Source organism: Caloenas nicobarica, chromosome 5 (genome assembly GCF_036013445.1).
Source record: "Caloenas nicobarica isolate bCalNic1 chromosome 5, bCalNic1.hap1, whole genome shotgun sequence".
Classification (NCBI taxonomy): domain Eukaryota; kingdom Metazoa; phylum Chordata; class Aves; order Columbiformes; family Columbidae; genus Caloenas; species Caloenas nicobarica.
The window spans coordinates 55,430,330-55,456,979 of NC_088249.1; the positions used below are offsets into that span (position 1 = coordinate 55,430,330).

The following is a 26,650-nucleotide window of genomic DNA, read 5'->3' on the forward strand; positions in this document are numbered from 1 at the left end:
CTTTTCCTTTTAGTCCCATGAGTGGATCTGTTCCTCAGTGCTGGCTGATAATCAACTTAGCACCCTATTTTGACCTTATTTTTTAACCTCTGAAGGGACAATAACCACATCTCCCTCTAAAGTGCTTTGATGACAGCTTAAATACCACAAGGGTAAAACCTTACCACAAACCCGTAAGTGACCATAACAACACTCAGTGAGTGTTTGTAAACTGTGTGCACATCAGAAGGATGGCAGTAACACTGAAAATACATTATTAGCCTACCTTTGAATTTAATTGCAATTAAGTACTATTTTTATGGAATGGATGTAATTTCCATTTGATGGCCAGTGGATATCAGCAACTTGCTAGATAGCAAATTTCATTTTGGTGACTTAACCTGGAATCTAAAAATGCTGAACTATAATGTCATGGATCACTCTCAAAAATTCTGGCTAGACAATGTAGTAACCTTTAGTCTGTCTGTTTCACAGAATCCCTGCACTTGGATTTTGTTTTATTTCGTTTTCCCAGGCCTCCATTAAATAAATAAATAAAAACAAGATTTCATTTCGGTCTTACCTAGTGGAAGATTTTGAGAGCTTACACTAAATGTGAGAAAATCTTAGAGGCAAAAGGAGATTTCATGCTATCCCTCCATACTAGAATTATTTGTTATACTATTCATTTGGCAGAAGTGACACACCCACAATTGTTTCAAGGTGATGAAGACAGGGGAAGCAGTGTCTCAATGTTTATAAAGCTTACCTCAGTGTCTGGACTTTCACTCTTGTCAACAGTCTTGTCTGGTAGACGGTAGCATTGATAAGTACAGAAATTTCTATTGCCATTGATCTTTGAGAGGATCTTAGCCTTTTTCTAGCAGAAATCCAGAATACTTTCCTGAAATTCTGCTATATACTGACACAGATTTTCCTACAAACAGGCTTACGTGATTCTGCCAACATTAGTTGTATTGTCACAGGGATGGGCAAAAAAGAAGAACATATAAGCAGTTGTCTGGCAGTATAGGCTCCTCCAGGGAAAAGAAGATATGGCAGGAAGAGAGAAAGAGATTGTACGACAAACCAGGGAAATGAACAGAAGCAAATAGCAAGTAGACTGAATCTTAATCTGACCCACATTTTTTTCACAGTCAGCTAAATCACTGTCATGCAGCAAAACAGGTCTGTGGCGCAGGGCTAGAGGCAATAGACAAGCAAAATGCCTCGAAGTCTGGCCATTCCTGTACTGCTGAGAAACTCACAGTGGCTGTTTGTGGCTAAAGAGAAATAGCAATTCATTTGATAAGGTAAAATGCTAAGTTCAAGAAATTCACCCAGGGCAGGAAATAGAAGTACTTGCAAAAGAAAATTGAGACAGAGACAGCATTTTTCACTTTACTACAACAGCCCTGATAGGGCTCTCAGCACGTAGGCTGTTGTTCATCACACATGGCAAACTCTGCAGGAATGACTATCACCCACGTAGTTTCTCCTATTATGCCTACTTATTGAATCATACTAAAAACAGCAACAAGATAAAATAGCTATCTACCTGCTCTTTAAATGGATATGTGGCTATTAGACATACGAGTTTGGACGTAAAGGAAACGTCACAGATGGGAAGACCAGCAGGTTTATAAATCAATTTGTGCTATCACAAAAATGGAAAATCCCTGTCTTTCCATCAACAGCTGAACTAAAAATTTCCCGGTAAGAAAAAGGCCCAGTCCTACTTCCAGGAATCTAGAACATGTATATTCTTTCCTACCTCACCAATAGTTAAGGAAACTGCCTGTTCACAGCCACCAGAAATAGTTTCTAAAAGTGTCTTGTTCTGCCTTCATAGTTCTTCAGAGCAATGGTCAGGCTACCAGAAGACTTCGACCTCAGCATTGCTGTCCCATTTTACTTTTTTGTCAGCTAGACACAACAGACTGCAGCACTACTTCATATAGATGAAGATTTGCAGACAATAGACTGACCAGGTAATGATTTCATCACACGCACATGATGATATCATCACATGCAGATCTTGCATGGCTCTAGTTGCACATCTTCATGTGACAAGGTCTCCAGTGGTACAGGATATCAGCTTCAACCTCATCAGCATCCAGCTCTGCATTGCCTTCAGTCAGATCAAAGCTGTCACCCACTCCTCTCAGAAAGGGACTCTTTTGAAAATTTAAGATATACATAGAAGATGCACATTTCCTCATAAAAAATGGATGCATAAATCAGTGGGAGGGAAGGGTATAAAGTCCTGAGCGCTAGAGGCAGTGCTTTTAGCTGGTATCTTGGCCACTAAGTTGTAACTAAGGACAACAGTATAGGGACTAGTAAAACTAATTAGACAGCTTCCTGTCTACAAAGATACCAGTGTTCACAGCCCCTGAAATTAACAAGTAGGCTACATCATGAGCTCTGCCTTTTGGAAGCAGCTGACTAGCCTTTGGAGAGTTCAGCTGCTACAGGAAGCTGCTTCCTCCTTCAGCAAGATTACAAAAAAAGTTAGAATCATAGAACCATAGAGTGGTTTGGGTAGAAAGGGACCTTTAAAGGTCATCTAGTCCTCCCAACCTGCAGCAAGCAGGGACACCTTCAACTAGAGCCATGTTGCTCAAAGCCCCATCCAACCTAACCTTGAACATTTCCAGGGGTGTGGCATCTACCACCTCTCCAGGCAACCCGTTACAGTCTAAATCTCCCCTCTTTTAGTTTAAAACCATTACTCCCTGTCACTACAGGCCCTACTAGAAAGCCTGTCCCCAACTTTCTTAGAAGCCCCTTTTAAATACTGAAAGGTGGGAACAAGTGCTCCCCAGAGCCTTCTCTTCTCCAGGCTGAACAACCCCATCAGTGCTGCATTTTCATCTTCTGACTCCACAGACAGATCCTCTTGGGTAGACTCTTCTGCTTCGCTGCAGCTCTCAGAGTGGAACCCAGCGTTCTCCGCTATGACAGCAGGATCATCATCCTCGTAACAACAGCAGCACCCCTCAATGCTCTGGCTGTGATGAAGGTCTCTCTCTTCTTCACTGCTGCCAGTGACCTCGTCCTTTTTCTGCATTAAGTCATGACCTCCCCTTTTCATGGTGAGATCAGATAGCAGAGTTTGATTGCACAGATGCTTCTCATCTTCCATGTCCTCCATTTTCTCTGCCAGCTCTTCTACAGAGGGCTGGCTCAGGTCAGGGTAATTAGAAGGTTTGTGTCTTGTTTGCATTTGAAACAATCGGAATTGTCATAGACAGGAGGGTTCTCAGCTCTCTCTGATTTATTGACACCTGTATGATGAATTTAAGCTTCCTGACAGTGTGTTTTATTACTTGCATTTCATGGATGCCAGGGATCTGCTACAAGCAACCGCTTTACTAGTACAACAAAGGTTGATACTAGGAGCATGGTGTAAATTATGCCAGTATAGCTAGGTTTATTTTCACAGTGCCCATCACAGTCATGCTTGTTTCTCAGAAAATACTCTTCCTTTCTCTTTTTCTTCTTGATTTATATCTGCCTGAATCTGGAGGATCAGAGTCCCTCTTAGCACTCATGCAAGCAGCCACCATATAAGAAAAACATACTCAACAGGTTTATTATGTATAGGTTTATCATTAAGCAATGCCACTGTTACACGCTTAGTATTACCATGCTTGGTATTATAACAATGCATGTTTTCCCGGTGTGCTGTTTCCCACTCTGTGTGCTTGTCACCATTCAGAGGATACGGCTGCAAAGCGTGGAAGCTCAGCAAGGAGACTGCAGAACCAAAGCCATTAATATATAGTTCTCCTCACACTAAAGAAAAAAACTGTGACCTGTGGCTCCTTAAGTTATTTGCATGTTTAATGTGTTTGCATTGCATATAAGAAGATAACATTTTTTAATTGTACTTGCACTAGAAGGAGTGTACAGAAAAATCAAACAAAAGTGCAAACAAGCTCCATTTACAGATGTGGAGGAACTCCAGCGCTCTGACAGGGCAGCAGCACATGCTGGGGATGGCAGTGGGGTGAGTTCTTGCCGGAGAACCGGCACGCTGCTTGGCATCGCTTTGGGCAAGTAATGGATTTCAATATTCACGGACAGACTATGATAGTCACTGGTTATGTTGCATTATGTTAGTAATAACTCTGCCATTACCATTGGTTTCTCTCCTAAACAGCTTGATTTATGTGCAGATTTCTTTATAGTGACGTTTTCACCCGTTTATTTCTATTATGGGCCTAATCCAAAGCCTGCTGGTGTAACTGAAAGTTCTAACTTCTGTTGTGTCTCCATAATGCCACACTTACATATCTCTACAGGAGTCCTCATGTCTTCTTGTCTGTGTTTAAAAGTGAGCTTATCTGGATCTAAAAAACTGGGCAGTATTTGGCATGAATACTTCAGAAAGTGGATTTAGAGAGGAAGCCAAATTTTTCCCTTACGTACATCCTGTGAAGCCTTGTTCACATCCAAAGGGTGTGAACCCAGGGAAATCTAAAATGTCTATCAGTGAAGTTGACCTTTTCTATTAAATGTGCTTTCAAATTCTATGATGTCATTACTGCAACTAAATAGAGCATTTAGGAAAACAAAACGCTGCTAATAGTTGCCCATGTTTTAAGGGATAGTATTGGATAACTGGCCCTGCACAAGTAGTAGCAAATCACACAGGGAGTTTCCGTAAGAAAAAAGGTCTATAAGAAACAAACCTCTTACAGTGGCTTACTGTAAAACATGTATGAAAATAAGACAAATATTGGAGCTTTGTTAATTTTGTTAGTGTCTTAAAAGTGTAAAACCTTTTTCTCGTAATTGAAACTAACAGTTCTTTTCAAATAAGATGTCTTGTACTCAGTGACAGGAAAATAAGATCATTTGTAGGTTATATACAAAGTATAAAGGGGGCATGAGTACATACATACCCAGTACAGCAGGATTTAAAGTATTAGGACATCATGTCAGAGGTCTTACAGAAGTCCAGACACATGACATCAGTAGCTCTTCCCTTGTCCACTAATCCAGTCACTCCGTCATAGAAGGCCACTAGGTTGGTCAGGCGAGACTTGTCCTTGGTGAAGCCAAGTTATTGGGGAACCTTTCCTACACCTTCTTTGTGAGAACAAACTGACAGAGATGAGCTCTTATAAAAACTGGAAAGACTTCTGCTTTCTTAATTCCACCTGCTGGTCCCATAGGTATTCCTTCTGCAAGACCTCATCTCAGCTGAAGGTCTTTGTCAGATCAAACTTTTACCTGAAGTCTAAAAGTTAGCAGAGTTAAACAAAACCAGCTATGCACAACAAGGCCTGAGAAACAATCTTCAGGACTCCAGATTACTTCCAAAGTAAAGAATAGCACCAATCACCTAGCTCAAGTCTGTAGTTCAGGTTTATGCCAGCCCTGATGAATCTGTGGACTTTACCTTCCTACCAAAATGCAAGCTGGAGGGGGAAGCCTGCCATTCTATGACATGCAGTAAAGTATCTCTTGAAAGTTGAGACTGATTTTGCATATCAGTAAACCCTGATCCATACAAAAACTTGCTCATCCATTCCCAGGGATGGCAAATGAGCAAACTGAAAGCCCTCTGCAAGGGAAAAGTTCTAGACAGTACTGGTAAGGGAAGGAACAGTCAGTGAAAGAGCTATTGTCTGAGAACTTAATGATAGACAACAGAAGATAGAGCAAATATATGAGCAATGCTGTTACATGTTTAGCTTTTCAAAACCAGGATTATTATCTTAAAGAGATAAGATTGTTTTTCTAACAGGTCTTTAAATGTTTTTGGAGATGCTTTATGAAACATGAAAGTTTTAGTGTAAATCAGTCAGAGTGCCAGATCTTAGTGGTTTCCAGCACACGACCTAAGTAAAAAAAACTTTATACTGATGCACAAACATGCCTATACATCACCTGCCGTGAATTATTATTTAACCTTCACTTTTTTAAGAAATGCAGGGACACTCATACATATCATGGGTGAGCTTCAGCTAAGCCACATAAAGGCTCTTAGCTAATAACATAGATGAGAAAAGAACAAACTTATACAATTAACTTCCTTTATTTTTGTTAGGAGCACATGTCTTAAAATGCATTTCGTAAGGGAAGGATACCAAGTTTCAGCTAATTAGTCAGGTTACACTGCATTTGATTTCCTCTGTTTCTTTTTTACAACTAGCTCTTGCAAAAAAAACTCAGCTCCAGCAAGAGTTAGCATTTGGACCATGCAACAGAGTCAGAATACACCAATACTGAGAGCAAAATCCTGAGATGGTTTTGAGTTTATAAGATTCTGTTTGGGTGAGAAAGTTAAACTGATAAGCACTCATTTAAACCAAGCAAATCTACTGGTAAAAAGTTTAAGTCAGAGTGGCTAGTGCTAGAACTGTTCAAAGCTGTTATCATAAAAATGTTTCCTGTATGTACTTTTCCCCTGTTTTGTAAAGCATTGTCTCAACTTGTTGCAGTGAGTTCCTCCTGTAGAGGAGGAAAGAGAAAAGGGATTTTGAACGATGTGTTTTGAATATAATTTTGGCAAACCGTAGGTGAAAACAAACAAAAAATACAAGCAACTCTATATGTATAAAATGCGATTTCACAAAACACAAATTTCTGAATTTCCTTCTCAGTAACAATACAGAGAGGTTGCACATTTGGGGACTACTGCTGGGACCCAATTTGCAAAAGCTCTTTAGTGTCTGCAGCTAGAAAAGATTCCTGCCTTTCACCTGCTACGAACCCCCTATCACAGCAGGTCTCTCACAGCCTCACTGCATAAGCAAGTGTGAACCCTGATAAGTGCTGTGATGCACGAGGCCCGTTAACCCTGTGTTGAACCCAGGGAAGGGCAGTAACACTTGAGAGAGTGAATTACAAAAATTACACACATGGTTTTGGAAAAGAGCTAAGGTCTAAGGTGGGTGTAAGCTGAGGTTTTTGTGTTTTGCTAGTTTGAACTACTACTAAGAAACAAGCCCAAGGAAGTGGTCAAGCTGAGAAGCTAATGCAGAATACAGATGGTCTGGTGAGGATAACCAATTTTCTGCAGTGCTGTTAAGTCCTGATTCTCACCCCAATAGGTGACTAATATTCATTACCAGATAAAAGTAAGCCAGCCACTTGCCTAGTAGCCCCCATCATGTTATCCTCAGCTATGATTGAGATCAGCTCATTTATGGATGAATTAAAAGCTCTAGCAGATGGAACATACAGAGCTGTTTCTAACCAGTATACCCCAAAGAAAAGAAATACAAAACATCTGGAACCAGGTAAGTGTATTTTTAAACTAGTCAGGAGTTCCATAGCTGCAATTAGATGAATGAAGAAAGGACTTTCTCCTCTTGCTTTTTAGTAATGTGCATCTGGAAAGTTCAGTCCTTCAAAATTAAATGTGTGTAAAATTTTCGAAGGCGATGTTATGCAAGCAAGAATAGATGTACAAGAAAGTACGCAGAACACTAGAAAACTTCAAGAGTCATAGTTAATTCAGGTAGGAAAATAAGTGGAACAGAAACCTTAGAAGGGAAAATAATGCTAGTAATGAATTATCATGCTCTAAAGTGTTTAAATCCCTGTTGTGTAACCAAATCTACACAGGTACGCATTTCTTCCTGCAGAGGATTCTGAAATCAGTGCAGTTTTAGGCAAGCTCAAAGGTCAGCCAGACAAGAAATAGAGTCTGAGCAGCAAACCCTTTGGACTTTTCCAACGAGTCACAAAAATCATCAATAATACTGAGTCATGAAGTCAGCAGCAGGATGAGTCAGCTAGACTGGCATATCTAATTTCAGCAGAGATTTTGTGAGGGGAGAGTTCTAATGTGTCTGACTCTTTTAACAAGTATTTTCACTCCTATCTCTCCTCCCATTGTATTGTGGTACATCTAAGTTATGTAAGCACATGCAGTATGTGTGTTTACATATGGATGCAAATGCAGATATGTAATGCAACAGTTTCCTGCTGAGTGAGCAGAATTATGAAAGATACTCATCTGATAGGTCTTTCTGTAAGGCCATGTGTTTCCAGTTTCTTTTCTGCCTCTATCAGGGCAAGAGGAATATTTGAGGTCCAAAATAGCTCTCTCCCTGCACTCTTTTTAAATGCTTCCATTGATTCTCATTAATCTCTACCTTCAGTTTAGGAGCTGAGTAAGCTGCTTCTTTCATCTTAAAATTAAATTTGCTTGATAGATAATAATTATTATTATTAGGTAGGGAAAACCCACCTGTCATTTGATGCGTTGGCTTCTGTTCCTTCGGACGTCATTCATGGATCACTTTGCTACCCTGATCACTGTCATCATTTTAAGCAATATTTTAAATCATTACAGAAAAATCATCATACGGTGATTTCCAAATTATTTTTCATTTATAAAATTCTCTTAACATCCTGACTTTTGAAACATAAATCTAGAGCTATTTGGAGTGCTTTAAATAAAATACTTAGTGAAATATAAAATCAATAGCTAGCATAAAATACCAACATAACTGACTGCAAAAACCATGTGTAAATTATATGGGAGCCAAACAAGTGCAGAGTGGTAAGCTGGCACCAGCTCAAAATTTCAAAATTACGTTGGAGGGAACAGCAATCTACAGGCACTGCTCCAATTTGATCTTGCACATTGAAGTGTACATCTCAGTAAACTGGCATAGTCTGAAGACTTTCCTTTTCCGCTTTCAAAATCTCTTTCAGTGCAACTTATCTCTTTAAAACAAAAAGAAAAATTCCGAAGACACTCTCTTCTGCACCTCAGCTAGAAAAATTAAGATGTATAAAAAGACAAAGCTGAGGGGTAGATGAGAAGCAATACTGTTCCTCCTGCAGTGACTGCATGATATAGTGGAACCGATGCCAAAGTCCACCTAATTTTATCAGCTCTCACTCTGCTTGGACGCTGCTCTGGAGCCATGAAAAAAACACAACAGAGCAGTGGCAAGATCTGCTCTCAGCACATCATTGATAATACCTGAATGCCACTGCAATGGCTTCTCCTGATCAAGTCTTACAGAAACAAGACAAAACCTGAATAAAACAGGCCTGGTTTGACTGTTATGAAATGTTTGCATGCAGACATGTTATCACAGATCCATGTTTAAGCAATATGCCACTTTAAACACAGGACAAAGGGAAGCAAAGACTAAATCTGTGGGTAACATGAAAGGACTCTAAAGGCAAATGCCTTTAAAAAAATGTTCATTTTTGGGTTAGAAGACAGCTTGCGCTTTTGTTATCAATTTATAGATAGATTTATATATCATTTCATAGACTGCCTGCTGTGCCTCTTATTGAAAAGACAGACAAGGTTTGTCAAAAAGGTCTTGAACCTATTTGATCTGAGTCTGAAACGTTTTCTTTGTTCCACAGCACTATGTGTTCAGTGATCATCAAATAACATTTACTCTGTGAAACTTGTTGCAGTCTGAAACCTCAATTATGAACAAACCAACAGATGTGCATGTCTGTTGACATTTTTAACAGGTAGTTGTTCTCTTGCTTTTAAATGCAATTATTCACACACTCAAGGCTAAGCGCATGTGCATACATTTGCAGAGTCTGGGCCAGGCCTGCTATCTAAATGAGGATCTACTGATAAACAACAGAATCTGTGTCCTCCAAACACAGCTATTCACCAACTCCTTAGCTAAGTCTCACATTGTCCTACTTTACCAATATTATCAAAATGTTTATCTTTAGTGCTACGCTTGCTGGCTCCATTCTCCCTCTTCTAAAATCTGTAATATGATTAAAGTGAAGCAAGGTTTGTAAGGAGAGGTAATTTCTTTTATTACAGCAACTGATACATATCTCCTTAGACCATCAGGGCTACAACAACACAACCACTATAATTTAATTAGTCATTTTAACAGAATTGGAATAATGGCAGTGACCTCAGCCAAAGCATTTTGTGTATACTTTATTCCTACAGAGATTTGGCAATGCCCCATAATCCTGCACTAACATGTCTGTCTTTATTCAGTTCCATGTCTCTTGAATAACAAGTCCATTAGAAAAAAAACCAACACAAACAAACAAACGAAACACAAACAAACAAAAACCAACCTTGCTTTTTTCTTTGCATGATAAAGTGGATACTGCCATAAAACAAACAAATTTTAATCTGCTGTGTAACTGGCAGAAGGTTTTCAACAGTGATACTGCATAGATTAGCCACCAGTTGTTGGCTTGGTTGGTTTGTTGTTCTTGTTTTGGGGCGGGGGAAAGGCTGTTTTCACACTAGTTTTCAGTATTCAGAAACAAGTCCTTTCCATAACTTCCAAAGGATTTTACCCTACGTCTGGGATTGTGCTGAAAGAAGTTGCATTTACTAATTACGTATACATGGCTGTATAATCAGGAGGTAAAACTTGAAACACCACCTAATAGATACAAAGCTAGCAGTTGAGGAAGGGCTGTTCCTGCACTCTCAGATATGATTTAATGAATCTTGCAGGGGCTTTGACAGAAATGTAATTTGCCAAACCCAGCACATTTTTCACTGCCAATTAATTAAACAGCCTTACTGAGAAGAAGTGTCCAGTAAATTAAAGAGCTGCAAGCCTAGAACTTTACATTATCTAATTGTACCACAAACTCAGCTACTGAAATAGATCTGCCTGGTTATCAAAAAGGCTACATGAGAAGCAGCTTTTGAAAATGTTGTTCCCCACACTATTCCTTAAAGCTGACTTACATTTCTGTCTCATTGTAGCTCTTCATTCTCCTGTGAACTATTATACACAATTATCCAGTGACAAGTGAGACAAAGTTCCCAACTCCAGCTATCAATGACATTAAGTTTCAGTGTGCTCTGCACTGCGTGCCAAAGTTGCTTGACTTAATCTGTAAAAGGTTCTCCTCAAAATTCAGAACAACAGAAATCTCTTTATCTATTCCTGCTCACTGTTTGTAAGTTTACAAGCATGATTTCAAAGCCTGGCTACAAACACTCACAGAAGATGAGCCAAAACAATGTTCTCAGATGGAGGAAAGTGCATTTTGCAAAGCAGGAGAGTTGACTCTTCAGCCAAAGGGTTGTAAAAGAAATGCTTCTCTTCAACTTTTTCCATCTAAATCATCTCACATGCTCAAAGCACACAAGCCAGTGTTCTGTGGTTTTAAGCATGCAGAAAGAAAGTTTCCAGTCTCTTCTCATCCATGAAACTTCAGAAGAAATGTTTTGGGGAACAAACAAGAGTGAAAATCCCATTCATAAAAAAGTGTTGGGAATGTTTTCATCAACATGATCCACTCAAAAAGGATTACAGCTTTGAATGTTACCTGTTCTTGTGGGAAAGAGACAAGAGAAAGGCTCCTCTACAACTTATCCCCTTCTAATGACTTCTAAAAGTCCTTTATTTTGTTGTTAATACCCAGCCTTGCCCTGTCTCACTCAGGAGGCAGAATAGCATAAAATTTGACTTTCCATGAACTAAAACTAAGTTTTGAAAACTATGGAGGTTTTTGAAAATATTTTTCTTAAAACAATTAATGCTTAATCTTTTAAACTCTTGAATTCAACTAATTTTAGAATAAAATATCTATGCAATTTTTATCATCTTATAAGACCATCTAATCTCTTGTTCTAAAACTAAGTGGGTGCAAAACCACTGAAATAGGCCTGAAGAATTTTTCATGTAATAACCAGAAAAAAAGAAATTTTAGCACAAAGCTGTTCTCTGGGGGGTGAGAGAAGCTAACAGGTTAAGGCAGACCTCTGCACTTCCTGAGATTTTCTCCTTGCTGGAAGTCCTGTGAATAAGCTGCTACTTGCCATAATAAAAATCAACATTTCACTGCTTCTTAGAAAGCTGCACACTACTGCACTTCTTAAAATAAGAAAACAACCTGCAGACATGCTTTTAAAAGTAGCAACTTATGGGTCTCTCCTTTCTAATCACTGGCACTCTCACACACCTTTTCTAGGAGACCATTAATAATGTTCTGCTTCTCCTGGTATTTTGCATTTGGAATATGTAAATACGAAGACAGCCATATAGTTCATTCAGATCAGGCAAATTTGCTCTCTCTTGTATGGTACAAAGTTATTTCCATCATATACCAGGCACTATGAAAAAAAAAACAAACACATTCACGATTGTGGAGCATTCATATGCCGTGACAATGAAATCCATGGGCCACCAGCTAAATTTTGTGTTCAGATTTTAGAAGTGGTGACTGTACCCTCATACCAGGTCATCCAAGCTCTCATAATCAAAGCCCTCTCCATATTTCTCACCTCTGTCTCACCCTTCAGCTACATGTACCTTAGTGGTTTCAGCAGCTGAGATTTAAGGCAACACATATACTTCATCTGAAACAGTTACTCCCTGGTTTTGACTGAGGTTAATGTTGGAAACTGAAAGTTCAAAGCAGCTACAGCTGAATGAATTAATCAGCTCACATTTGCCCAAAAGCTATGAATAAATTGTAGTTGCAGGTTCTGTAATAAATATTTTACTTAATTCCCACCAAAAGCTCATTTTTCAAATATATCGTTGACAGACTACATCCCCGTCATGCAGAAATTATTACTACATATAAAAGTACAGTTGTTCTTAAAAATCAGACTAGGTTCACAGTGAACAACAGATTTTAGGTTACTCGTGTTTAAGAAGTCTTCACGAAATTCATACAGTTTCCCAAGCACAAAAATTAGACACTTTGTACTTGCTTTCTCTTTCTTCAGATTATTTTTCTGGAGGTAAGTAAGTTGATATGATGTGGTTTAAATGAAGCATGTAAAGTAATTTATAATCTATACCTTGGCAATTTTGCTTAAAGCACAGTGATAAAAATCACGTCATTTGTTTAAAAGGAGGTTTTATTAATGAAAGTAACTACAGTTGTCACCAGCCTCTTTGGAATATCTTCTCTTAATGAGTTGATTCCAGGTGTCTTGCTTTCTGGAGTAGTTTAAATAGTACAAGTAAACATACACTGCATGGTGTTAATATTTAGACAGCTGCTTGAATGACTATTTGTATAAATCATCATGTTTTTGTGGCAGATGAGCCTCGATCTAGGTCCCTTCTGAGTTGCAGCTTTTAAATGTAATAATGTTTCACACGCACGGTAAAAATTGAAGTACATTGCCCTACCTGTTTGCTGTTTATTTCTGGACAATCTGCAGTTCTTTTATCACATAGGAAGCTTGCCTCAGTGAAAATCACACAACTGAGCTTCAGTGCATGGCAAAAATTGGAAATTCTAGCATCAGTCAACAAGTGTTGTATGGACAGACCTGAAGCAGAAAAACTGCCAGTCTCTAGACATTAATGAGGCCACATGTCAGCATCTGCACAGGGAGGACTTTGCTCAGAGCCCTGCAAAACAAGAACCTAATGCAGCCTCAGGAAGGGAAAGGGCTGAAGAGCTGCTTTAGGCAAACAACGTGTTAAAGATGTGCGACTGTATTCAAATACAAATCCTTTTTCCAGGCAAGGTTGTTTCATGTTGAAGACAATAATCTGTTAGATTTTATGTGTGTCTTGACAATGAAAATGCTATTTGAAGTACAGTTATCAGACAATCAAGGCCACCATTTTTTTTTTTACCTTAAGTTTCATGAAATGCATACGTTAAACTTTCTCGGCTCTGTGCCTTCAACAGTCCTTTCTACATGAGAACCCTTGAGGTGAATTAGCTTGTCAAAGCACGCTTGTGAAGATTCAGATATTCTTCCCTCTAGAACCCTCAACAAATGTCTGTGTTGAGAACCAATCTCCTTCTATATCATTGCATTTCTGTCCAGGGCTGGATACACAAGAAGGTTTGCATGTGCAGCACTACTACTGTTCTTCAGTTTCCAGTCACGCTCCTCTCCCCCAAACTCTTTTCCATTCTTCTCATTTTAGCCATTTCAGCTATTTTCTGTACTATCTATTACCTGGATTATATATTATCTATATCTGTATTATATGCTGTCTCTGCATAAACTCTGAAGTGCCTAGACCAAAAATAACCATCCTTTCTCATGCAGTGGGCTTTCTCCTAAAAACTTAGCATGCTCAAGTTGACAAAACTCTCTTTGGCACAGGGTGAGGCAGCTACGGTAGTAATGTAAAGGAGGAAAATTCTGATTGCTCTGCCAGGGTCACACCACTCCTCTGAAGTGGGAATGGTCGGGCAGCTGAGACCAAACAATGGTCTCAAACCTGCTGGTGTCACAGTGGATTATGAAGTTAAAGTGTAGCAAACAATCAAACATCCATAAACAGCCTGAAGCACCAGAATTACCACTTGTGGAGCACAAGTTTTCACAGAACAACATTTATTCACACACGATTCTCAGTCACAAAATGAGACTACTTCTTCACTACCTTTCTACTTTAATTGCCTAATTTATTACTGAAAATGTTTTTGTTAAAAATAGGCAATTTCCTACATCTTTAGAAATAAGCACACAAATGTTACTTTCTTTTGTTAGTAAATGAGGACAGTATTTCCACATTGCAATCCAAAAATTCACTCAAGACAAATGCTTTAAAACAAGTATAACATAATTAATATTAAATTTGCACTAATTATAAAGAAAGCCCAATATTCAGGTATCTTAAAATGCAAGAAAAATGGTCAAATACTCTCTGCTTGGATTGCCTGTGATCTACTGAATTCCTTGTTTGCTTTCTAAATAACCATTTGCATTAGCATAGATGTTCTTGTTACCTTTCTTGTGTTGCTACTGAATTGACAAGATAAAAAAGCTTTGGATAAATAAACAATATTCCTAATGTCTCTAGTAATTAAGAACTGCAATTACTGCAGAAAGTATACGGCCCCTTTTAGTTCACCTCGCAGAGAAATGTACCATTAGAAATGATAGCTCCTGCTGCTTTGTTTAAGTGGTCTTTCAAACACTTTAATGGTTGTGAAATCTTATAGAGGGGGAAGGTGGATTTTTTTTGAGGGGGGGAGGGGGAATATTTTAATATTTTTTAATATTTTAATAATTTTTTAAATCCTGAAATACCTAATCTGAATTGTTTGGAGACCAAGCTTTATTTGTTTGAATGAAGTTTCTGCCATTAAAAATCAAGTTCAAATTGCACTGGTGTTTTAATGCACTAGGTGGCATAATGATATTCACATTAAAGCAAATTAAATGATACCCCACCACCCATGTACTTAGTTGGATAATAGAAGCCACCCTTTCTGCCAGGTAAGAAGTCCTATGGTAATTTCTGTGATGATAGGAATGGTAATATTGTTAACTCTCTTTTTTGTACTTTGCAAGGGTACTTCAAATTTTGAAAGAAGAAAAGAAAACACTCTTATTTAAAGGCAACATAAAAAACTGGAGTGCTGTTCACATCAATATACTGGTCATCTGATCCATGTACTTTCCATTGACTCCCTAGAGTCAGAATATCTTGTCACTTCTAAGTAGGTGTACAAGAACAGTGAAAAGAGAGTACGAAGAGTAGTAAAACTTTCTTGTTTACTATCCTTCCTTGGCTCTATAAACTGGCAAACGTGGGCTGTCACCAGCTGACAGATTATTTACCAGTGACATAACATTTTACTGGCCTATGTTCCTTGATGTCCACTAGCACTTTTTCCTTGCAGAGAAAATTTGCTTCTGTCTGTTCAGTCAGGTGAGTCGGATTAACATCCAGCCCCTCATGTCACAGACTGAGGTTTTGCCAAGATATTATTTAGGAATTGAAGGCCCAGGTGAAAAATGAACTACTGAAAGCAGGGGTAGGGATTTCAGTTAAACATCCCTTAATCCCTACTCCGGTCCTGATTGTGACAAGGTTTACCCTGAGCAATTTTACTTGTGATCAACGTTAAAGCAGATCAAAGATGTATGAGCTTGAGAGTTATTACTTTTTCTAGGACTCCTGTTTCATCAGCTTTGATATGGGCCACATTAAATGCATGTTGAAACTGCCAGGAATTGGACCAGGTGAGCTGAATCAATCTCTTCCATTTCTAACTCTATTAATTCCACTATTATAGTGGACATAATGAAAGATCCTTTTAGACTGATTCTGGTGTCAGTCTGAACCAGCATTATGTAAAAAAAAAAAAAAAAAAAAAAAAAAAAAAAAAAAAAAAAAAAAATTAAGTCATCTTCATTTACTGTAAGCTCAGAGACTTGCTTTTTGCTGCAGGTGTTCTGTCACGGTTTGGTTGAATTCAGGGCAGTAAATTACGAGATACGTCAATGTAAAGTGGCAGGGAAATCATTTATCATTAACTTGAAGAGGCCATTATTCAGCTGTAGAAGATGACTGTTTTATGAAATACAAAGGATGAGATCATGATTTAGTGACCAGAAGTGTTCATTTTCCAATACACAGCAGTATGTAGCAAGAGTGAGAAAGGAATGGAACCTAAGCATTTGATATGATTTTATCTGGATAATGTTTTGATGTTTGCCATCCCAGTTAAAATTGGCCTGTATGAGACTCATTGCTGATTAGCAGACACATTTTTCTATTGGTCAGCTTCTACAAGTGTCCCAGTTCTTTCCGTGCAATTACAACTCTCACAAGTGCCCTACCTGAGCATCAGGAAAGGATTTAAAGAGGTATAAAGCTTTCTGTCTTTTAAGGGTTATTTGAAACGTTGAAGTTTCTAAACAAGCACTTCAGGGAGTCCAGAAATTATGAGTTCTCTGGTTTTTTGGCATAGTCACTAGCATATTTACCTGTCTTACGAAAATTATCCCCACTTAGAAAGCTTATTTGTGCAAGCAACTGAATAGGATAATGTTATTGCTTGGACTAACTTTGTAAAAACCGAAGATGTGTTCAGCACAGGAAAAGCGAACAAAGTATGGAACACAGTATCAAACACCACCAAGTTATCAATTCCTAAAAGAGATGAAAGACAGGACTTCTCTGTTTTATGACACACAGTCAGTAAAGAACACTGAAGTGCCTACCTTTTCCAGCTGGTGCATCCCTTCCTCTACACAGCAAATGGATGCCAACGTTCTCAGTGTCTGAGGATAAAGGCACCTGAAACAATCCTGGCGACAGATCTTAAAGAGAGCAACTACACCTCCTTCCTGCAGGGGAAAAGCAAAAATCAGAAAAGCAGCATTGAATGTTTCCCCAGTATTTAACTGAGATTGGGATGGGGGGCAGATTCCTTTAGTAATTTATCCAAATTAGCTGTCATCACAACACCAACAAAAAGGATGTTAAGCTCACACAGAGAACTCAAATTGATTGATGCTTATACACTAAGTGATGAAAAAGTAATATAGCCTCAGTAGGTGGTGTGCTTAAGTGATTGACTTTTACCAATTACAAGTGCAACTTAAATTAAATTTGACATTTATGCAAAAATTAGAAAGAATTATCAATAGGCGGCAATTGAGATTACATTTAGGTGACAGTTCAACCATATGCTATTAGTTTAAAATAGATTTTTGTTAGCATATATTTCCCATTGCTCTATATTTCTGAGTTCCATACAATATTTACTTAATGTTAAAATTTGAAAAAGAAGGTCAGATGGAATAATACGGAAATAGCTGTCAAGTTCTATACAGGTACAAGTCATAACTTCATCCCCCAATACATGAAATTCTCATTGCTAGACTTTTTTCTTTTAAATATGGCAATAATGACAAAGATTTGAGTACATATACATCCTTACAGCAGCTATACCTAATCATTTCCAACACAGATTGTAAACATGTAAGTGTTAGCAAAGTTCACATAAAAAATGGAAAGATATCAATAAATACAGACAATATGTGCACTTCTTGTGGTATGTTTTTTTTTGGATTGTCCTACATTTCAAAATGTTATGCCATCAGGTAGACTACAAATGCCTTATATTGTGTAAAAGCAGACATATAATGAAAAGGAAAGCATTTAAAATATTAACGAGAGATGAAATATGTCAGACTGAAGTACTCAGATTACACTAGTAAATTAAAATTGTTGGAATCATGGAGCAAGTGTAATATACACTCTTCTTTTTCAGATTCACAGAAATAATCTTTTTCTCCTCAACCTTTTCTCTTATTTGAAACCTCAACAGGTTGTACTGACATAAAACCTCCAGACTACAATTCAGACCACTCAATTTCAGAATTCTGCGTTTTTGTAGTATAATAGTTCTGCTGGAATAGAGTAGAGCATAATAGAGCAAGCAAAGCAATACGTTCAGTCTAACAAAAATATATACCAATTTATAAGAAAATTAGACTTAGACAAAATTAACACCTCAATATATTTACAAGATAAAATATTTATATTATGTCTTTGCACATGTATATGTAACTTCCATGAGATGAGTGAAAACATTAGGCTCACTGAGGTTTGCTAAGGGTAAAATGTATTTCTGGAATTGTAAGAAGTGCACGTGTATCTGTAAGAGTTATTTTATGTCTCGTACTTCTATATATAGCCTACTGCAGAAAGACATACTTGAGCCTTTAAAATAAAAATAAGGCAGTACACTAATGAAAGAAGTTTCAGTCATATTTTTCCTTCCACAAAAGGATATTGATGTTTCACCCAAGCAGTAATTGAATTATCTATGAAAAATATAGAAAAAAAGCTATTACAGTGTTGTCCGCAAACCTAAAGTAACAGGGATTTTTTTATTATTATTTTATTATCAGTTTGCAAGTCCCCATGGTTCAGCAGAGATGACCTGATTCTCTGCTTTATTCATAATAAGCAGAAGTTTGTGGACAACACTAGTAAAGCTGAAGCGATGGCACATATTCTTCAAGATTTCTGTATGAGAAATTGCGCCCTGCTTTTGCCTCTGATGGACGGGAAGTGATTTATCACCGCATTTGTCAGGAGGAGATCTAAACTGTTTATTTTGTGCCCTGCGTATCATTACCAAGCTGTAAAATATTGATCACAAATAATGAACCTAGAGAGCTGTAAGTGAAATGTGGAATGTGTAGGAAACACTGAGTCTGATTCAACGGCTTGTCAACAACACCCCCCTCAATGGGATCACAGCATTCCCCAGAATTTATTCACCTTTTTCAAGATTTGTCTCCTGTATCTTTTGGAATGATAACAAAGCTATATCTGACAGGGATACATATAAATTAGTCAAATGAAAAACCAGTACCATTCAGACAAAGAAACATAACAGCACTGAGCTTTGCTTCCTTTTGAAATAAACCTGCACCTTTCCAAAAGTTCCTGATATGTCTAAGCATACTTTTATATATTCTGACTTCTGGTCAAAAACTGAAAATGCCAAAATAACACATGAAAAGCTGTTCTTGCTGTAATTCAAGTTTCATTCAGGACAGGCTTCACATACTCTGTGAAGCAGTATCTGAAAAGAGGAGAACTTGCTTTACTGCTTGATGACCTATTTCTCTTCTATATTGGGTTAACAGGAAATCAGTTTCCTGGAGACATCCCTGAGATGCTGTTCAGAAGGGCCAGCAATAGATAATAAAATCACTTGAAGTAGAACCACAGAAAGTATCTCAAGGAAGTAATGAGTACAGAAAACCCCACCGTGCATGGTGAGTTGGATGAATAAAGAGGAGAGAGAAAAGGCATCCAACTCTAAGGTGTAACATTTTCAGTTTCAGCCTGAAATCACTCAAAGTGCAGTGAATTCTCATCAAGCCTTTCCTCATGATAGAGGACAACAATTATAATTAGCTTTAAAGGTGATCTATGAAGAAGTCTTCATAGTAAATACTTGCTAGAAAAGAAACTGATATACAAAGGTAAAGATAAGATGTATGAGAAGCCTCTCAGAGCAAGTGATCTGCTGCACATTCATATGGGACTCAAATAGTCAAGCATTCTCCAAAGAAGAGTGTGATAAGCAGGTATGGCTATCTTCATTATAATTTCTGGCTCTCTCTCTCTTTTAGGAGACTATTATTATAGCAACCATTTCAGTACGGTTGGTATTAGACTCTAATCATGATCACTGAAATGGATTTATTAACACTTTTTTCCCTGTATTACCGTGTCCCAGCATTTATTTGTTGTAACTCTGGAACTGATTTTTACTGATTCATCTGGTTATTATGAAGCCAAACCAATTTAGAACCAGTCTACTTCAAGTGCTCAAGTCCACTCAAAATTTATAATTTCTGGGTTTTAGTGTCTCATTGCGCTCTCAGAACATGAAGTTATAGTTTTAACAACCAAGACTAATTTATAGCTTTTAATATGAAAGATCCCAGGATCAAAATCTCATAGACAGAATCATAGAACAGTTTGGGTTGGGAGGCACCTTTAAAGTTCATCTAGTCCAACCCCCCTGCAATGAGCAGGGACATCTAGAACTAGAGCAGGTTGCTCAGAGCCCCGTCCAGCCTGGCCTTGAAAGTCTGCAGGGATAGGGCATCTACCACATCTTTGGGCAACCTGTTCCAGTGTTCCACCACCTTCATCATAAAACATTTAATCCTCATGTCTAGCCTGAATCTCCCCTGCTTTAGTTTAAAAACCATTACTCCCTTGTCCTGTCACAACAAGCCCTACTAAAATTCTGCCCCCATCTTTCTTAGAAGACCCATTTTAAGTACTGAAAGGCTGCAATAAGATCTCCCCAAAGCCATCTCTTTTCCAGGCTGAGCAACCCCAACTCTCTCAGCCTATCCTCATAGCAGAGCTGTTGCAGCCCTCTGATCATTTTTGTGTCCCTCCTCTGGCCCTTCTCCAACAGGTCCATGTCTTTCCTGTACTGAGGACTCCAGAGCTGGACACAGGACTCCAGGTGGGGTCTCACCAGAGCAGAGCAGAGGGGCAGAATCACCTCCCTCAACCTGCTGGCCATGCTTCTTTTGGTGCAGCCCAGGATATAGTTGGTACATTGCTAACTCATATCCAGTTTTTCATCCACCAGTACCCCCAAGTCCTTCTTTTCAGGGCTACTCTCAGGTTGGGGAATGACCTATTAGAGAGCAGTGTAGGGGAAAGGGACCTGGGGGTCCTGGTGGACAGCAGGATGACCATGAGCCAGCACTGTGCCCTTGTGGCCAGGAGGGCCAATGGCATCCTGGGGTGTATTAGAAGGGGGGTGGTTAGTAGGTTGAGAGAGGTTCTCCTTCCCCTCTACTCTGCCCTGGTGAGACCTCATCTGGAATATTGTGTCCAGTTCTGGGCCCCTCAGTTCAAGAAGGACAGGGAACTGCTGGAGAGAGTCCAGCGCAGGGCCACAAAGATGATGAAGGGACTGGAGCATCTCCCTTATGAGGAAAGGCTGAGGGAGCTGGGGCTCTTTAGCTTGGAGAAGAGGAGACTGAGGGGTGACCTCAATGTTTATAAATATATAAAGGGTTGGTGTCACAAGGATGGAGCCAGGCTCTTCTCGGTGACAACCAACAGTAAGACAAGGGGTAATGGGTTCAAGCTGGAACACAAGAGGTTCCACTTCAATTTGAGAAGAAACTTTTTCTCAGTGAGGGTGATGGAATACTGGAACAGGCTGCCCAGGAAGGTTGTGGAGTCTCCTTCTCCGGAGACATTCAAAACCCGCCCGGACGCCTTCCTGTGTAACCTCATCTAGGTGTTCCTGCTCTGGCAGGGGGATTGGACTAGATGATCTTTTGAGGTCCCTTCCAATCTCTAACATTCTGTGATTCTTCATCCCCCAGCCTGTCACAATATTGGGGGATGCCCTGACTCAGGTCCAGGACCTTAAACTTGACCTTGTTGAACCTCATGAGGCTCACATGGGCCCTCTTCTCAAGCTTGTCCAGGTCCCTCAGGCAGCAAGTGCACTACTCAGCTTGGTGTCACCTGCGAACTTGCTGAGGGTGCACTTGATGCCACTACGTCATCGATAAAGATATTAAACAGTACTAGTCTCAATAAGGACCCCTGTGGGTCACCACTCATCACTGATCTCCATCTAGACATCATGCTGTTGACCACTCTGGATGCAAATATTCAGTCCATTCCTCATCTACCAAGGAGTCTATCCATCAAATCCATACATCCATAATGTAATTTTAAAAAAATCCATACATCCATAATATAATAAAAAATACTTTTGTGAACACATTCCTGCAGTACAATCCCAGACGATGATACAGCAAGTTAGCCAAATTGTTTGATGTTTAACTATGTGTTATAAGACTTGATAGAGGAATATTTTAGCAACATTTAGTTCTAAAGGTAGGAAACTGATCTGCAGACAGAAACTTGGCTAAAAATTTTACCTGGTAATTCTCTACTTGGCTCTTCCTTTCCTTGTCTTTTTTTGCTTTTAAAATTATCTAAACCAGTGGAGTTTCCATTATGCTGCCACCAGTGAAGTTGCTTGTAGATGAAAACTGTGTATTACAGTTTGAAACTCACAGCTCAACATTGGTTATTCTATTGTCTCAGAATTCAAGGATGATTAGAAGTAGTAACCGTAGTAGTATTTAGGCTTTTCCCTTTCATTTCTTGTCTTGCCCTTGCTACTACTTATTTGTGTTAGAGACTTCAGTCTTTATAATTCTGACGGCTTGTGAGAACAACTAGTGGGCTGCCAGGGTGAGTCAGCAACATTACTCTTTCACAGCACATTACAAAGTTACATGCTAAAAGAAAAAAAAAAAAGTCAAAAAATACCTCTAGGTGGAATAAAATTATAGGTGATGTTTCAGCATGAGGGATTAGCATTTCAAAGCCTTTTTTAAATTTTGGTAAAAATACTTCAGCAGCAGGGGGGGAGTAGAGGGATGGAAAGAGAATACTGAAACCCTTACCAAAACATAAAGTGAGAAACCAGTTCCTATAATATTATAGCTTTACAATATTATCATGGTTCTTTGTTTGCATGTCCAAGACTTTGGTATGCTTTAGAGCTGTACTTCATATCTTGGGACACGAAAAATGCTATCAGCAGTGTTCCACAAAATCAGACATTGTCACAGAAACTAAGACATCAAGTTTACATCAACAAATTTGTTGAGTTTTGCTTTCACTGTAAACAAATATTCCATTTCTCCAGCTAGTTTTTACAAAGATAATGACAGCTCTTAAGGGAACTTTGTATCTATGGGGAATTTTGAGATCTTTACAAAACCAGAATCCATTCTTAGCCCCTTAATTAGTGGGCACAGTTCCAGCTTGCTTTTTTTTTAAATCACCCTGCACTTTCACTGTTATAGCTAACTACTCCAGTGACTGAATTCAAAATTTTGATCTGTTACAACTCCTCTGACACCTTGCTCACTGACGTAGAAAACTGAGGCAATACAGAGGGTGAATGATGATACTGAGTCAGGACAAATGTAGTTCACAGTGCACAAAGAATCATACAGGACAGACGATGCAGCAACGACTATAATTTGGCAACCAAACACCACTTAGGGTTATTTGCATAAGGGGATGCATTTCCTCACTCATAAACCTGTGACACATCCAGCATTTAGCAATAAATTCATTTAGTGATTTATGGCAGGTCAGACTTCTGCTAAATTAAACTGTTTTGGAATTCACACAATGATAAAAAGCACAATACCAATTTTCCTCAATCTGTTAGTTCTGCATTTCCTCAATGCTTAACATTCTAACATTGTTTTTGGATACCACTGAGTGGAGCTCAAATATCAATTTAGAAAAAATTAAGCCTCTCAGGCTGTTGCCAGGATCCACTACACATTTCTAAGTCTACTTTATTCTCCGTCTTCAGAACAAAGCAGTAACTTTCATGGTGCAAACATCCATCTAAAGGCAGATAAGAAGTAAAATGAATTAAATGCCTCTGTTTAACCTCACTTCTGAGCAGGACAAGGGATTGGCACACCACTCCACAAGCAGAAGCTGGGGAAAGGAGGTTTTCTTCTTTCTATATACACTGTGGATGTGATTAACCTATCCTCAACCTCACACAATGCCCTGCCTTTCTCACTTTTTCAAGATCCAAGTGTCCTCAAAGGTGCCAACACTGCATGGATTGCCAGTATTGTTGATCTTGGCAGAATAATTTGTTTATACCAAAAGCTAGCATCAAATACTCAGCGAATGAGAACACACACTGCCAGAAGTAACTGTAATGACATTCCTCCATAAAAGGAAAATAATCAATGCAAAGTATTTTTAAAATTACATCTTTAATAATATCCCTAATGTCCTCTGTACACACAGCTAAAGAATCTTGCTGTTTTGCTGCATACTTGTCAGCCATATGCATGGCCAACTGTAAAGTTTCTCTCCACTTCCGTGGCTGATACTGTCAGGAGAGACACTAGAAATATGTCTAAGATGTTGAAGGGAGTGATAATGCATCAGGTGGCACAAAGACAACTGTAGCTGCATCAACATCCAGAAGCTTGTTGGAGCTTACCATCCTACTGCAGTTACTTGCAGAGGCATTGCGCTTTACTGAATTGAATATTTTGGGGTTGTGGTCTTTATTTCTTTTTTATTATTATCATTTTATATATATATATTTTTACTATCTAATAGTATAATTGTAACTAAGGCTTGCAAAAAGCAACAAAAGAAGAACAAATAGTTTCTCATAGAAATTTTTGTTGTTCTTTAACCTAGATTTGTTCCCTGAAATACAGGATTTCATCTTGTTCTGTACATTTCAAAACTTGTAATGACTTCTGTGTTAAGTAAAGCAACACACTTGTATTACTAGTTTCCTTTGGATTAATCCATAAATCCCCTTACCTTAGCTATGATACGGCACAGATGAGCACCTTCCTGGGTAAGGCTGAATAAACTACTAATTGCTGACTCAGTGATGTACACACTATCCGACAATTCTATTTGTCTCAGCAGGTTCTGTGTGACATAAGATAATAAAAAATAATTTACTTCCAATGAAAAACATTAGTATTATATTTAAAAATAAAATGGAGTAGAAAGTCTAATTCATTTAATCCATATCATCTTATTTCTCACGCATAGAAAGAAAAAAAAACACCACACATGGGCAGGAGTCAAACTGATAACACTAACATGTTTATGGTTGCATTTGAATAGATATAACCAAGAACAGTGATATTTAAAAATAAATATGAATAGAGTAAGAAAACAGTTATGTGTGTGAGAACATTCAATAAAGAACTCTTCAGCTATTTAGTAAATTATAATTGGGTTTGGTCTGGCATTGAACTAAAATTTTCAGAAGGCAAGTAATTGTCTTAGTGCTGAAGGTGTATCACAAGGTGATACAGGATTTCCGCCTTATTTATACGGAACATTGCTATACCCTTTCTAACACTACTTTCTAAGGCTCTAGGCTCATCACTGTTCTCAGTTTACACAAAATATCATTGACCAATGCAGGGTGTTCTCTACAGAAATAGAGTTTATTTCTCCAATGTATGAAATACATTAAATATTTTTGTCTTTGTAAATAGTTATCTTGCTTTTCCTTGTATGCCGCTGCAGCTTCATAAAGAAACACAGCTGTCAGAAGAATATGAAGTTTAATTCTACTCTTTCCAAAAGTACATGCTATCATTAGAGGTAGAATTAATCATATTTGCTAGGAGGAAGGCGGCAAGCATTTTTATATTTAATCCAACTTAGAAAGAAGTGCAAAGAAATATCCCACATTTTACACTGTTATTGATACAAATTTCAATTATCTTTCCTTGAAGAGGCTGTGTTCTCCCACCTGTAGCATCTTCTCTTAGAAAAATAGTCCATAAAAGACATAACTTATCAGTTCACATTTTGATATGAACCTATCCTGAACAAAATCCTGATACCTTGATTGGAAAAGAAAGCTCTTGAGTATACAATTTAAGCTGAGAGTTCTGGCCTCTCACACAGACACTTTGTCTGCTCCAGAGCAGCAAAGTACCCACAGACAATGCACTTGTGTGGCAGAAGTGGACACACAGCCTGACTAACTGGCTCAGAAAACTATTCTTAAAAGTATTTTCATTAATGATCTCTAAGTCCTCAGCCACACAAATACACACTAGATGGTGCAAATTAGTTCATTCTGCTCCCTTAAAAAAAAAAAAAAGAACTGGATTTCAGATGACAGTAGGTGTCGAAGTGCCCAAAGACAGAACTGTTAGCAATGAGGAACTACTCCTCAGATTAAAAAGAATAAATGTCAAAGCAACCACAACCAACTCAATTTGAAATATGCAAATTTATTTACACACTTCAGCTCATATGTGGCATTTCATTTAGTTCTCATAAATCCTAACCACAGCACATTAGCGAGTAGCTTGTTAGTTTGACTGTAACTCTGCAAACATACTCTGGAGATCCTCACTTCCTAGCAAGGAACTATAAGGGATGTTTCTGAAAGAGACACAACTGGTTTTTAATCTTAATGCATCAAGGTACATGGAAATTTAAACAATACCATGCATTACTTTTGTTTTAGCACAGTAGTAAATACTATTTAACTATTTCCTCTTCAGTAAGTTTCTCATTTCCTCTTTTTCTGTAGGGACAGTGGAGCATCTCCCTTATGAGGAAAGGCTGAGGGAGCTGGGGCTCTTTAGCTTGGAGAAGAGGAGACTGAGGGGTGACCTCATTAATGTTTATAAATATATAAAGGGTGGGTGTCACGAGGATGGAGCCAGGCTCTTCTCGGTGACAACCAATGATAAGACAGGGGGCAATGGGTATAAACTGGAACACAGGAGGTTCCATTTAAATTTGAGAAGAAACTTCTTCATAGTGAGGGTGACAGAACACTGGAACAGGCTGCCCAGAGGGGTTGTGGAGTCTCCTTCTCCGGAGACATTCAAAACCCGCCTGGATGCCTTCCTGTGTAACCTCATCTGGGTGTT

General features: G+C 38.5%; 1 protein-coding gene across 1 annotated transcript in view; it reads right to left on the reverse strand.

Annotated features, from left to right (window-relative positions):
- Positions 1 to 26,650, reverse strand: part of INSC (INSC spindle orientation adaptor protein) — a 140,039-nt gene that overhangs the window by 34,429 nt on the left and 78,960 nt on the right. The window contains exons 6-7 of the mRNA XM_065636316.1: positions 24,555 to 24,668; positions 16,865 to 16,990 (exon numbers count right to left, since the gene is read on the reverse strand). Of these exons, the coding sequence (XP_065492388.1) occupies positions 16,865 to 16,990; positions 24,555 to 24,668 (240 nt within the window). The remainder of the gene's footprint in view (positions 1 to 16,864; positions 16,991 to 24,554; positions 24,669 to 26,650) is intronic.